A 14,332-nucleotide genomic window follows, 5' to 3' on the forward strand; every position below is an offset into this window, starting at 1 on the left:
TTTATAAGAACAAGACCATAATTTTATATCTTTCTTTAAAATGGCGTCTCACATGCAGAAAGCCAAGTGTGTTGGCAGTTGAATGTTACGGATTTAAGGACACTAATTGAAAGAGTACTTGGGGTTTGTTCTGTTCGAGGACTCATTTGCACTTGTTTTTCTGCAGTTCATGTACATCCTTGGTATCTGCTTGCTGATCGAGCTGACCGGTGGAGTGGTGGCCCTGATCTTCAGAAACCAGGTGAGCCGCTTGCGTTGAGCTTTGGATCACCAAGGGCGTAACTCACAGTATCCATGACCATACAGCCATGCTACTGAGCAAATAAAAGGTGTCAAAATTGTCACTTGAGCACTAATTGCTGGATGTCTGAAGGCAGCTCCAGACTTTTCAGGGCCTTTCGGGTTTGGGGAGGGATGGGGTTGACCACTTGTTCTGGAGATGAATTCCAGATTAAAGAATTTAGAGAAAATCTGGTAACTAAGAGAGTGCAATAGAGGCTAAACAAGTTTCCAGCTCTTCATGTATTAGCAAGTGCTTTCTTCTCATTTGCCATCTGGGCCTCAGACTGCTGATTTGGGAAGTCTCCAGCTGGGTTGGAGGCAGACTTTATTATCTTTTAGGGTCTAAAATGTTTTACTTTACCTAGAGGACAGCTCTTCCATGCCCACATCCTTTAAGCGACGTAACTGATTTCTGTAGGAGAGCCCATCATTTACAAGCATGTTATAATTACATGAAAATCTTATTTTTTTCTAAACAGAAAGCAATCGATTTTTTTTCTGTTAAAAACGTTTAAAAACATAAATGTGTTTACCATGGCAAGTACTAGATTTCTATGCTTTAATTTTTTTTCCCCCCCTAATCTGACAAAATACAGGCATTAAAAAGAGATGCTGAATTTTAAGACCTTTTCCCTCCCCACCCCAATCTTGCCAATCTCATTTCCACAAAAAGAAGTCGTATGTTACGTATGTGATTAAAAAAGCTTTTAAAAAAGATTTTTTTTTTTTAATAACATCTCATTGTTATTTTAAAGCAGTATTATGTGTTTTCCCTAGCTAGTGTTTTCTCCTTACTCCATGCGGGACCAGAGTCACGCACTTGACTTGTGAGAGCAGAGGATGAGTTATCCTCATTTCTAAAAGCCGTTGTTGTAGGTTCTGCCCTGGTCCCACACAAGGATTTATTCTGAATTATGGAAGGGAGCAGATCAGCCTGCCCAGCATAGGAATGTGGGCATCGTGGGATGCAGAGAATTTGCTTGGTGGAAAATTAAGTGGATACCAAAGATGGTATTTGGTGAGAGGGCGAGGAGGAATTGCTGCTGACTTTCAGACAAAGTTTGGCTTTTGTGCATTTGGGGTTTTCCCGAGACATTTAGTGGCTGAGCAGGACAGCTATGCGCAGGGACAGGCTGGGGTTAGTATGGGGAGGAGAAGGAAGTATTTAATAAAAACTTATTTATTTTGCATTTAAATGCTGGTTGTTTTGCATGTCTTGCTGTTTTTTCCCATTTCCTTCTCTATTTCCTTCTCAAATCTGTCGAGCCTAAGTGAGGTGAGGTAGTGTGAGAGATGTTGGTATTTGCTGCTGTTTGTTCTTGGCCAGTTGGGATAGTCCTGCAAAATCCCATCTTATTTTTAATCACCGATGTGATAATTGTTTTAGTTCTGTTTTGTTTCCAAGTGTTGCAGTTTGTAGTACTGAGAAAATGAGGAGGTGTATTAGGTGTATTTCAGGTTTCTTTCTGACCTGCGAGGATTTAGCTTTGATCATTTTAACAGCTGGGTTGAAAGGAAAATGGTTACAATCTGATTATGTTTAGTCTCCCTTTTTGCTGTGCTATGATGATACCGCTTCCTTAAAAGAGGACAGAGGGTCAGTCCCTGCAGGACTGGGCTATGATTGATTTTTAATTGGTGTTTGTTTTTTCTTTAAAAAAACAAAACCAAACCAAAAAGCCTTTCCTCTTGTGCTATCAATTACGCTTGTCACTTTAACCTGTTCTTTTAATTTTGTTTTGGCCTGTGTAACCCATGAATTTTGGTTTACTTCTACCTTCTAGACAATCCAATTTTTGAACGATAATATAAGAAGAGGAATTGAGAATTACTACGATGATTTGGACTTCAAGAACATAATGGATTCTGTTCAAAAGCGGGTTGGTTGGTTTGTTTCTTTGTTTTGTTTTTGTGTTGTTTTTTTTTTTTCCTGAGACTATATAATTGCCCAGGTGTGGTAGATCCTCAGCGACAGCTTTGAATTTTTCCAGTGATGTGATAATCAAATTCTTATTGACGAGGGGGATGAGATCTCATATGTCATCTGTTACAGCATCGCCGTGGTTGAGGCTCCTCCGGCATCCCAGCTGGCATTTGATGCCCTCTAAATCACTGCGAGAAGAGGGGGCAAGTGATTTGCGTGATCGAGGCCGGATCCTGCAAATGTGTAGACATACAGAGTCCCCACAGCCGGATTCAGACAAATTCAGCCGAAATTCCACCTGAGTTCTTGCGCTCAGCATTTCTGCTGGCTGGTCCAAGACGTTCAAAAGCATCTCGTTAACAGGAGGCAGTGGATAAAGAGGAATTAGGAATTGGAACCCGGGCCGTTGTATTTTCAGTCAAGGGCGCATAGCAAGCTCGTTAACAAGGTGGTTATTCAAAGGAAAAGCCCGTGGGAGCGTATATACCTGTAATTAAAATTCAGAAATTGTGTTGAGCCCAGCTGAGCCGTTACTTAATGGCACGCGTAGTTGACTCACAGCCTTTTTTTTTTTCCAAGACTGGTGTGTCGAAATCTTTATTGGATTATTGAAGAGCTCTGCCATGCAGTTCAGAGACTATAGAAGAAGCAGAAAATGTTCAGAAATGTGATGTCAGTGACCATGCCAAATAATGATTTAAAAAAAAAAAAAGTTAACTTAGGAAGTGATATGTATATTTTATGACATCGTTATGGAGATGAAAACAAAGTTAGCATGGAAAGTCTGTCAAAAGCAAACCATCCTGAGGAAATTTTGTCATTAGACTTCATAATGCATTAAAATTTCCATGCACTGCCCAAAATTATGTATACGTATAATGACTATACATTTTAGTGATTAAATAAGCGCCTCCTTTTCCTTTCATTTAAAATATAAAATGCATATTTGTATTAAGTCAGTGTAAACTTAGAGTATTCGTTTTCTACATTTCAGTTCTACTAAATTACACCCAAAATGCTTTGGTGAGATTATTTTTGTGCCTTACAGCAGCGCTTTTGTCTTTTAGACTAATTTAGAAACGTAGTCACAATCCTCTAAAAATAAAAGTAGTGTATTACAGATGGAGTGAATGTAAAAACAGTGCTTAATGATGTCCAGACCTGAAAAGATAGTTTTTCAACTTGGAAAAGATGGGAGGTGGAACTTAGCATTCAGTAATTTCCTCTGGCACACAGAGTAACAGCTCAATGAGTGACAGAGGACTGCTACCTGGATCTGTAGTACTTTTCATTTGTATCCATCATACATATCAGCCTTGCTGATAAAATGACAGAATTGCTGTGTAGCTCAGTGCTCTTAAAATTGTTTTAGTCTTACTTTGTTTTCTACTTATTAGAAGAGTTTCTGTTAAAGCATAATTTTTTTTTTTTCTTTACCTTTCATGTAATTTTTTTTTTTAATTTCTTCCCAGTTTAAGTGCTGTGGTGGGGAAGATTACAGAGATTGGTCACAAAACGTCTATCACAACTGCGCGGCGCCGGGACCGCTGGCCTGCGGGGTGCCCTACACTTGCTGTGTCACAAATAAGGTCAGTCCTGGCATCTCGGCATCGCTGCTCTCTGCCAGGTCGCCGGCATTCGCTTAACAAGGCACCTCGCTTTAAAAAGCCTCGGGGAAGAAATGAAGGAAATCGGGTCCCTCCTGAAAATGAGGGCTGTGGATCTGCTGGTCTTGACAGCTTGAAAAGGAGAAAATTGCTGCTGTGGGTGTGGGTCGAAGTGCACCAGCTGCTGTGTGAATTAAAAACCAAACCCCGTCATCCAGAGAAATCCAGAAATGTGGGGAAATGACCTCAGGGTCGGTGCATCCCTGTGGGTGCAGGTCTGGACCAGAGCTGCTGCTCTGCCCTCACCCATCCTTGCAAACTGCTGCCTTGCTGCTCTGTGAAATCCTCCCTGGAAGGACACCCAGGCAGCTGGAGTCTGGACCAGTTTCTCAGGTTGCGCCAGGGGAGGTTTAGATTGGATATTAGGAAAAAATTCTACACAGAAAGAGTTGTGAGGCATTGGAACAGACTGCCCAGGGCAGTGGTGGAGTCACCATCCCTGGAGGGGCTTAAAAGGCATTTAGACGAGCTTCTTAGGGACATGGTTTAGTGCTAGAGTTAGGTAAGGTTATGGTTGGCCTCGATGATCCTGAGGATCTCTTCCAACTGAAATGATTCTATGATTCAGTCTGCGATGAACTGGTGTTAGCTGGTGCTGGCGGCACTAGGAGTGGGCATCAAGTTCCATGTAAATGTGTTTTATATAGATTTTTATAGATTTTAACGGTTTTAATTCATCACTCTTCATTTGAGGGATGGATGTAATGCTGAATTTGATAAAGAACTGTTCCTCAACTTAAAACCAGTATGGGCCATCCCTCCCTGACTGGGTTTGGGCCTTTGGTCGGAATATGAGTCAGAGAAATTGAGTATGTGTAAGAGCAGACGTTGTAGAGCTCATGATGGATAGCCTACCCTATGTGTTATGTGCTGCCCTTTCAGTGTCTGCCTTCAGCATGGCTCTTTAATTAAAAAAAGGGAAAATAAGTGCAATAATTGTGTCAGTAATCCTGCTAGGCGTTGCTGAGAAATGTGTATAATATCAAAGTGTTTATTACATATGCCTACACATTTTTTGTGTATGGGAAGGAATCTGTTTAAGTCTGCGCTGAGCTTTGATTTATTCTCAGAAACCAAAGCTAAACAGTTATGCTTTAAGTCTTAGGTGTTTGAGAATCAGGAAGTTGTGTATATGAAAATAATATCTGCTGATCCACAGCTGCACTGAGCAGAAGAGCTCAGGATTTTGCCCTCGGTTGATGGTAAAGGAAGATAGAGCTGGCTGGTAAAGAGCAATCTGGCTTTTCAAGGGTCATTCAAAATACTGCTTGTTTTTCTGTAGCTCTCATTTCTCTGTTGAAGTCTTATTTTAAAAGGTTAGTTCGTGTGTGTGGAAAAACAGCATTAATGTGAAGGTGAAGCACTGTGAAATCGCTGACTAATACTGCCAGGTGCCTTTACAGCCACGGCACAAATAATCAAACGCATCATGTATTTCAAATGCAACCTATCAGGCAGGAAAACACTAAAATAGGAACTTTTCCGAGGGAAAAAAAGGAGTATATTCTCCATATGCTGTATTGTCAACTGGGGAGGGGGGATGAGACTAATTGCAGCCTCAAGGTAGCTTGCAAAGTGGTAAGCTCAGGAAAGTTAATTGAAAAGCAGGGAGAACCCCCAAAATTACAAAAAAATCCCCTTCTTATTTAAGGGCAGGCTGTTCAGCAAGACATTGTGGTACTTTAGGGCTTGTGGATTTGCCAGCCTGGGATGCCATCGATGTCCCTTGTGAAGTCTAAGTCACAGGGACGTGTACTTGGCAGGGTGGCACTAACACCGTGGCTGTATGGCCAGCTCTGCCTTGGAAAGAAAGAAAGAAAGAAAGAAAGAAAAAAAATCCAGAAGAAGATTAATAAATCTTGTATGTTTGACAAATGCTTCCAAATACAGGCTGGTTTCTGTCCTGGAAAACGACAGATATGGTTTGTGATTACTCACTGGCTTTGTAGTCATGGAAAACTCCCGCTCATGTCAGAGGTTGGGCTCTGATCCTCTGGAAAGCTGTGTGCTAAGACAAGCCAGGCTCAGGCTGGGAGGGCTCTGAAGGGACTCTTTTCAAGTCAAAGTGTTTATTGAAGACTTCCACTAGTGTAACAGATAAAAATTAGTCCCCAAATGCCTATAAACCTCTGTTTTAATGCCTTTATCAATGCTGCGTACAGTTCCTTGTGCCACAGTGTCATGTTAGCAAATGCCGTGTTTAAAATGAAATGACGTGACTGCGCTCCTTGTGGTCATGTATTTTACCTTATTTCCCTCATTTGCCTATTCTTCTTTTCCTCCATGTCTTCAACTTTATTCATTGCCTCATTTGAAGCTGGTGGGCTTTACGTTGCCTGATTTGTAAGTGCATGGTACTTTCATGTTAGCTTTGCCAGGCCAGGTAGAGCTTCAGGACTCAAGCAAAATATTAAATGGCTACACAGAATGTGTTGGTAATCTGTGATGAATGCAAGCACTCAGTCTGTTAAAAAAATATATTTTATATTCATATGTATAATGACATATAAAAATAGATTATAATAAACCTGTAAAATGTTCACATAAGCATTCATAGTATTGGACATTATTTGGGTTTTAGATATTTCAGAGCTTAAATTTGTCATCGTGATGGTATGATGGCTGTGTTAATCTCTGGTTTTCTTAATAAGATGTGTTGAAGTTATTAAGGCCTAAAAATTAAACCCAGCTGTTCATTCCGTGGAGGCAGCTGTGGCTTACAGCTCTGTTGTAGCCAGCTTTGGTTTCTGATGCCACGCTGGTTTTTCTGGATAGATACGCTTCAAATGGCTTGTGTCATGAGACAATGGCAATACCGATTTCTCTAAAATCACGTAGAGCTGTATCAAAATCTGAGCCTGGGGTTGCTGGGAAGAAATCGGTGTTGTACTGAGGAATAACCCATCTTGTTGCTTTTATATGAGCTGGGTGAATATAAGAAGAGTAAAAATTTTGTGTGTATGTGATTTTTGTTTTCTGTTATGGTTTGTATTTGTTGCTTTCTTTTCAGACAGATATTATCAACACTATGTGCGGATACAAAACCATCGACAAAGAGGTAATGTAAGCAATGTCCACCCTATCGTGGCAAAGGGTGATGCTTCTCTGCTTTTTTGGTTTTGTTTTGGTCAGATACAAAATTGTCTTCTGCATACTTAAATCTACCAGACAGTTAAATCAGCAATTAAAATTATTTTATCTGGAATAACTTTCGTAAATATAAACAATTAATTGTATTTTTTGTGGTATCTTCCCTCCTTTGTATATTCCATGATTTTTTGTTTGATGTGCATGAAGCACCTCTTCCCAAAGCTCGTCCCCCATATGCTAATTGCACAATTAATACAAAGAAAGATGCTTCAATTCTTTTAAGTAGTGACTTGAGCTGGGGAAGGCTTTTAATATTTATAGCCAAAGTTTCTCACTGAGTAAAATCAGTCTTGGTAAAGCCAACTTAGCTGTTTCTAACTATTTTATGTCCCAGTAGTGGGTGTTTTATTTTTAAGCCTGTAATAATTATTCCTGGAAGGGGAGTAGGACGTCCCAGGTGGTGTTGGCAGCTTCTCCTCCCTCCAGGAGCGGGATGGGGACTCCTCCTTTGGTTTTCCCCTCAGTGACTCCACAGTAGAGACTGCCGGCCCAAGGCACTAATTGCGAAGTGATTAAGCCGGGAAATTGGTAATTGGATCTGCTGCAAGTTCTCCACTCCTGGCTTTGTAGTGTGGGGGCGGTGGTCTGACAAAGCCCCTCTCCCCAGCTCATTCGAGGCTCTTGGAGCACAATACCAGCTTCAAATGTTGGTTTTTGGAATTACCATTATCTTTATGTACGACCTGTCTTCATCTAGATTCATTGATTTATGGCTTAATCATCTAAAAGCTCCAGCCTGGCTCTAACGTCCAAAGCACTTAAGAATCTGCTTAACTTCATCCCATTCATCTGCTTAGGACCCTTTGCAGCCTCAAGTGCTTTTCTGTATTATCGGCTGGGGTGACGGTGCAGCACAGCTTGCAGGACTGAGTCTGAAATCCTCTTGTTCCTGCCCTTTTTAGAGTCTGTTGCAAAGCACTTGGTCCGCAATTTATATTTTTCTGCTGCTGTACTTTCAGCTTGGAAGCAGGGATGAAAGCTAAAGAGAGACCTCTACTTTCCAAGTGGTCTAAAATGACAATTGGATGCAATCCGTGGGGAAAAAAAAAAAAAGCTCAAAAAAATGAAATGACTTGTTCAGGTGTGGAACAACTTAAAAACAGACGGAAGAATCAGTGATGAGGTCTGCGTCAAATTCAGTGGGTTTAAAGAGATGGAAAGGAGGACCAAATTTGCCTCCCTGAAATTTGAATTATCGTGTGTTACTGTGTCATATGCCAGTGCAACTGCCTGTTTGAATGCCTGCTCTGTTATTTTGCAGCGCTTGAGTGTTCAGCATGTTATATACATCCGTGGATGCACGAATGCAGTACTTATTTGGTTTTTGGACAACTACAGCATCATGGCTGGTGTGCTGCTCGGCATATTGCTGCCCCAGGTGAGAAGGGACCAGTGCGTTATCCATTAAATTGGATTATCTGATTTGTTGCTACAGTATGCAATATCCCATTTGACTATACTTACTTATCATTTTTTACCTAAATGTAACGTAACTGGTAAGCATTCTGGTAATTTAGTAGCATTAGTGTGATATATTGCAGGATTTGCTGGGTTAATGTGGTTTTGCATGGGGTTTTTTTGAGTCCTCTCTTCCTGCATCCACTGAGACTTTCTAATGCTCCAAGGCACAGGGGTGGTCATTCTTCTACTGTATTAGCTCTTTGCAAAAATGATCCATTTATACCCCTGTATGCAAAGAAGAATAACAGTGTGAGTTTCTGTCTGTATGGAGACAGCATACCTGCCCAGATACCTGATGTGTGTATAAGTAATTTCTAAAAACCGCTGTGAGAAGTGTTAGATAAGCAGTATTGGAGCTCTGACTTGAGACGCCCCTTCCTTTCGCAGTTCCTGGGAGTGCTGTTGTCCTTGCTTTACATAACTCGGGTGGAAGACATCATCACCGAGCACAAGCTGAGCGAAAGACTCTTCCAAGAAGCACCACAGAGATCTGCCCCTGAGTTTGCTGGGGCCGGCTGCTGCATGTGTTACCCGGGGTGACTTCGGAAACCTCAAATATACTATTAAAAAAAAAAAGAAAAAAAGAAAAAAAATCCATCCGTTCTGGTTTGTGCTGGCTTCTGTGGCTGTTACAGACTGCGGGTGTAAGGAATCGGCCAGCGGAGCGGCGGTGGGTCAGCATCGCCGATACCTCCGTCGCTCTTGGTGTGTCTGCAACCCAGGACGGAGCAGGAGGGCTCCGTGCTGCTGACAGTGCTGCTGGAAACTGGGCTTGTGGATAATTAATTTTTTTTTTTTTAAATGATTACTCAGTGATACCCAGCCAGGAAAACTATTCTGTGAAGATTTGAAGGTAGGTTTCTAGGGAGAGCCTTTGCATCTTGAGAAGTTGTATTTAAATGTTTGTCCTTTCTGACTTTATTTTCCTTCCAAAACAGATTTCTTACTGATCTGTGTGGTGAATATTAAACATGTGTTTAATAATTTTTTATGCTAATCTGGATGGATTTAGTGACAATATTGGATGTGATGCTGAACACTTTCATTGCTCAGTGTTTTGTGCCTTTGAATAAGGGGACAAATGCCAGTGTTGAATCAGGTAATGCTTGATATATTTTTAATGCAATTTATTACTGTCTGGCTTTTGTATAAACTTACAGGATGTTTGAGTCTTGTATGTACTGTATTCTTCCCCTTTAGTAAATTAACTAGGTGATTTCTTGTTGTTTGGTTTGGTTTTTTTTGAGGGGGAGTTCTGTATATTGAGATATTTCTAAATTTAATTCTTCTTGTCAAAAAATAAAAAAATAACTTTTTTTTAAAGAAAAAGCACAAGGATTTTGTTTAAAATGTGTCTTATTTTCTTATCTAAGTTAAGCCTGTCCATCAGATGTTGAGTCAAAAGGCAGAAATACCGTGGGCTGTGATTCTGGCTCAGGCGTTGACTTGCCGGGGGTTTTGGACTGGGTCGCTGAAGGTCTCTGCCTTGCTCGCTTCTCTTAGTGACTTCTTGGGAAGTCACCATGAGCTCAGGGGTTTTTGTTGGTGGTTTGTGGTGTTCCATTCAGGATGAGAATAAAGCAGGTTGGGTTTATAATCCCGTCTTTATGAATGTCTTCTTTTCTGACTCTCCACTAAGCCACACGGAAGAATATCCAATGTCATTCTCTCCTTGCTGCTTTTCTTCTGCTTCTGTAATTTCCTTGTCTTGGATGTATCTTCTGCTTTCTTCAAAACTCAGTGTTTGCTGCTTAGCTCCCCACCTTCAACAAGGATTTCTGAGGAAGCTTCATGCTTTTCCAGGAGCCAAAAAAATGACTCATCCAGTTCTTCAGGGTTTCTGATGGCATCTAGAGAGATTGATCCCTCAGCATGATCAAGCCCATCATCCACCGAGCGAGGTTATTTCCTACACAGCACACTCTAGTGTTGGGTCCCACACACGGTTACATATTCCATTTTTCCATATCGTCACCTACATTTTCCTGGTCTCTGTCCTGAATAGCATATTTTGGTAAGTTAAGAAGCAAGGTGTGTTCTAAGGGCGGATTTGTGTACAAAGAGAGGAAGGTGCAGCTTTGGAGGACCAAGCTGACTACTGGTGAAAGAGAGGAAGAGTGAAGCTGGAACTGGTTTATTGTGGTGAAGTTATGTTGTGATGGTTTGAGGTACAAGGTATCTGGGAAAGCAGGAGATGACAGAAGCATGGATACAATTGGGGTGGTTTAAATGGGACAGGGAAAGTATTTGGGGATACCAGGGAGCAGTTCTCCTTTCACAAGGAAATTTGTGGCTGTGCTGAATTTTCACAGAATCACAGAATGTCAGGGATTGGAAGTGACCTCAAAAGATCATCTAGTCCCATCCCCCCGCCGGAGCAGGAACACCCAGATGAGGTTACGCAGGAAGGCGTCCAGGTGGGTTTGAATGTCTCCAGAGAAGGAGAATCCACAACCTCCCTGGGCAGCCTGTTCCAGTGTTCCGTCACCCTCACTGAGAAGAAGTTTCTTCTCAAATTTAAGTGGAACCTCTTGTGTTCCAGCTTGAACCCATTACCCCTTGTCTTACTGTTGGTCGTCACCGAGAAGAGCCTGGCTCCATCCTCGTGACACCCACCCTTTATATATTTATAAACATTGATGAGGTCACCCCTCAGTCTCCTCTTCTCCAAGCTAAAGAGACCCAGCTCCCTCAGCCTTTCAACCATCCTCAGTGCTCTCTGTAATCCAGTGTTTTGGAGGGGGAGGGGGGGGGGGGTTTACCTGTCAATTGTGGACTAAATATGTGTGATTTTGTTTAATAAATGATTGATTCAAATACTGTTGACCCTTTCCGTTCCCTCAGATCTGAGGAAACTAACTCTTTCCTTCGCAGGCCCCTGGTGACCTGAGGGAAGGACCGTGGCCATCAGGAGGTGGCTGGAGGAGAAGGAGGCAGCAGGTCCCTGCTCAGCTACCCTCGGGCCCCTGAGCTGTGGGACACGATGGGAAGACCGAAATGAGGGCATGACTTTGCTCTTAAGCTTGAGGTTTGACTCTTCTCAGTGTGCCATGCTATGTCCTGCTGGTAGACTGATTTTTTTTTTTTTTTTTTTTTTTTTGAATGAGTTTGTAGCGTGCACAAGGTCGTTTTTGTGTGCTTGCAAGTGCCTTTTTAATCTTAAGCCTCTGAACCTGCAGGGGTGTGCTCTGTCCTGCCCAGTTCATCTGCATGAGCCGAATCTGGAGGGGATGTGAACCTGTGGCTCGTCTCCAGCTGCTGCTCCACGATTTTCTTTTTAAATATGCATGTCCCTGTGTCTACGAGCAGATCAACTGCAAGCATGCAAAGGTCTACACTCAAAACGTTGTCATGGACTCATTTTTACGTTTGGCTGTAAGTGAAAACCACAATGGCCACACTAGAGAAGGTCATCTGGGCTTTTCCAGATAGCTGATGTGAAAGTTGATTTTAAAATGGGTGAAGAGCCCTGATCTAATTAAATTCCTGCCTTCCTGGCAGGAGCAGCCACAGCTGGACCACTCCTCACAGGTGCATCCTTAAACCTGCTCTTAAAAATGCTCCTTGCTGTTTAAAAGACTGGGACAACTCTACAAAACCCTAGAACTGTTGGAGAAGCCAATTTAACTGCTTTCCTCCCTGGTGGGTCACTGCACCGCTTCAGCAGCGTCGAGGCGTTTTGTACTGAGAATCCTGTGCTGTTCAGCTCAAAATTGGAGATCTGCCATTAGATTTCAAATCATTACAAGCTGTCCAGGCATCATCTTGGGCATCGCACACTGATGAGCTGGAGACCTGGCTGGAGCATTGTGTCTGGTATATACTGTATGAGGATGTTACATGATAAAAATCTTTAATTAGAGCTGTTCCAGAGGAGAAATGCTGAGCAGCTCTCCCTCTGGTGGTGTGGATATGCCATATCGCAGGGTGCTAATTAAATCTCTGCTCGCTGTGAATTAAATCTCCACTCAGCATGTCTGTATGGCACTGGAGTTTCTCCTGTGGCCCTGTCCCCTCGTGTGGACAGGGCTTCCATGGGCTTCATGCCACCCCAAGCTGGAAATCCCTTGTTAGCCCCAAATCTCTGCAGTAATTAGCATCTGTTCATGAGGCAGAGTGGGACACTCAGAGTACAGCTGCTCGTTACAACCTGACCTGGAAAGGCAGCCTCAGAGGTGGGATGAGCTAATTTCCTACTGATGGGAAAAGAGCGGGTCTTTAAGATCTAAACCCCATTTAGCTAAAAGCTGTTTTGCAGATTTGTATTCCTAAAGCCCTTTTCTTCACCAGGACTTCCCAGTGCTCGTGATTTTCTGTACAAGATGATTATTAAAAGCTGCATGGGTTCAGGAATTGCTTTTTGGTAAGAAATAACCTGGTGGTGTTCCAGCTGCAGAATGCAGGTGCTTCTATTCTCTGGAGAATCCTCTGGGCTCTGCTGGGCCAGGGAGATCATCTCGGCCCTGAGCACATTGGTGACACGTGAAGTTGCTTTGGGTTTGCAACCTCCTTTAATGTCTGCCCCTTTCTGGGGAGAAAGGAGAGAGGGTCGCATCTTCATCTGTGGTGGTGAGAACAACAGGGCAAAGCCACCTCATGCTTCTGGACACTGGGTACCAGTTTGCAGATCGCAACCCATTATGGTGCTCAGCCTTTCCTGGAGATTTCTTGCGGGTCAGCGCCCCGGGTGCGGGTGTTACTGCCTGCAGCAGGTTTTGGGGATGGGGAGGCTTTGCCTGGGGAAGCACAAGGAGCTGCTGGCACTGGCTGAGCATCAGTCACTGCAGCACTCCTGGGATGCTCAGTGACCCTGCAGTGGGAGCCACACAGTGCTGATCCCTCAGCTGGAGCAAAGCAGAGCAGCACTGTCTCCTCCCACTTGAGGCTACAGCTTACTGGGTTAAAATATAGATAACAACACCCTGGGGGTTTAGAAGGTGCTTTCTGTGAGGTCCCTGGAGCTACATGTAGGCACTGGCAAAGCTGTTGAGCTGTTGAAGAAAACTGGCTCTTGGAGAAGTTAGCATGCAGGGCTTAGAAGTTTCTGGGGTTTATTCAATATAACTATGTTTTTCTGACTGGGACAGCTGTCCCCTCCCCACGTCAGGCACTCTATGGTCCCATGCAGCATGTCCTTTTGCTGCGATGAGTAACTGCAAATTGAAAGGGCTTCATGGCAGTGCTGGAAAGGTGCCTGTGCTGGAGGAGTGGTGCAGATGGTGCTCAAAGCTCGGCTGCAGGCTGTGGTGAGTGGGGAAACGTGATCCTCTGGGGCAATGGCCAAGTCCATGGTTGAAGGAGAGAAGATGCAGTTAAAGAACTAAGTGTGAGCTCTGAAAGCCTCAACCTTTCCAAGTAGGGAGCCTGTGATGAGGTGTCCTTCAACCCAAGACCTTTGCTGCTGGTGCTCACAGTGAGTTTGGCAGCCGTCACACTGGAATTTGGCCTGTATAACACTTCTGTCAGGTCATACCTTTGTTTCTTTTGGGTCTTCTCCTCACCCTTGCCTTTGTACTGAGGGGCTGTGCAACTGCAAGCCCTCCTGGCTCATCTCAGGGCATCTGAGATGGTGGTGAGGATTTTCAGTCCCTTGGCTTGCCACAGCATCAGACATACCCCAGGATTGATGTAGCTTCACTGGCTTGGTTTCCTTGTAAAATGGCATCGCTAAACATGGCACTGAACAGGACTGTTGCTCCTAATGGTGCTTACAGCCCTCCCGGGGTCCCTCTCCCTGTGTGAGGGGCTGGGAGATGTATGGGTGCAGCTTTGGGAAGGTTCCTCTCCCAGCAAAGGGGACAGATGCTGGTGCTGTTGCCTATGCTTTCCTGGGCTGAGACCACAGCTC

At 43.3% G+C, this 14,332-nt stretch overlaps 1 protein-coding gene across 4 annotated transcripts in view; it reads left to right on the forward strand.

The window, feature by feature from the left end:
* TSPAN15 (tetraspanin 15) overlaps window positions 1–9,771 on the forward strand; it is a 24,376-nt gene extending 14,605 nt beyond the window's left edge. For all 4 annotated transcript variants that reach the window (XM_065639000.1, XM_065639001.1, XM_065638998.1 and 1 more), the window contains 6 exons: window positions 167–241; window positions 2,067–2,162; window positions 3,679–3,795; window positions 6,884–6,931; window positions 8,285–8,401; window positions 8,872–9,771. In XM_065639000.1, coding sequence (XP_065495072.1) covers window positions 167–241; window positions 2,067–2,162; window positions 3,679–3,795; window positions 6,884–6,931; window positions 8,285–8,401; window positions 8,872–9,024 — 606 coding nt within the window. In that variant the 3' untranslated portion in view covers window positions 9,025–9,771. The remainder of the gene's footprint in view (window positions 1–166; window positions 242–2,066; window positions 2,163–3,678; window positions 3,796–6,883; window positions 6,932–8,284; window positions 8,402–8,871) is intronic.
* The last annotated feature ends 4,561 nt before the right edge of the window (window positions 9,772–14,332 follow it).

The sequence above is a fragment of the Caloenas nicobarica genome, chromosome 7 (genome assembly GCF_036013445.1).
Source record: "Caloenas nicobarica isolate bCalNic1 chromosome 7, bCalNic1.hap1, whole genome shotgun sequence".
Classification (NCBI taxonomy): domain Eukaryota; kingdom Metazoa; phylum Chordata; class Aves; order Columbiformes; family Columbidae; genus Caloenas; species Caloenas nicobarica.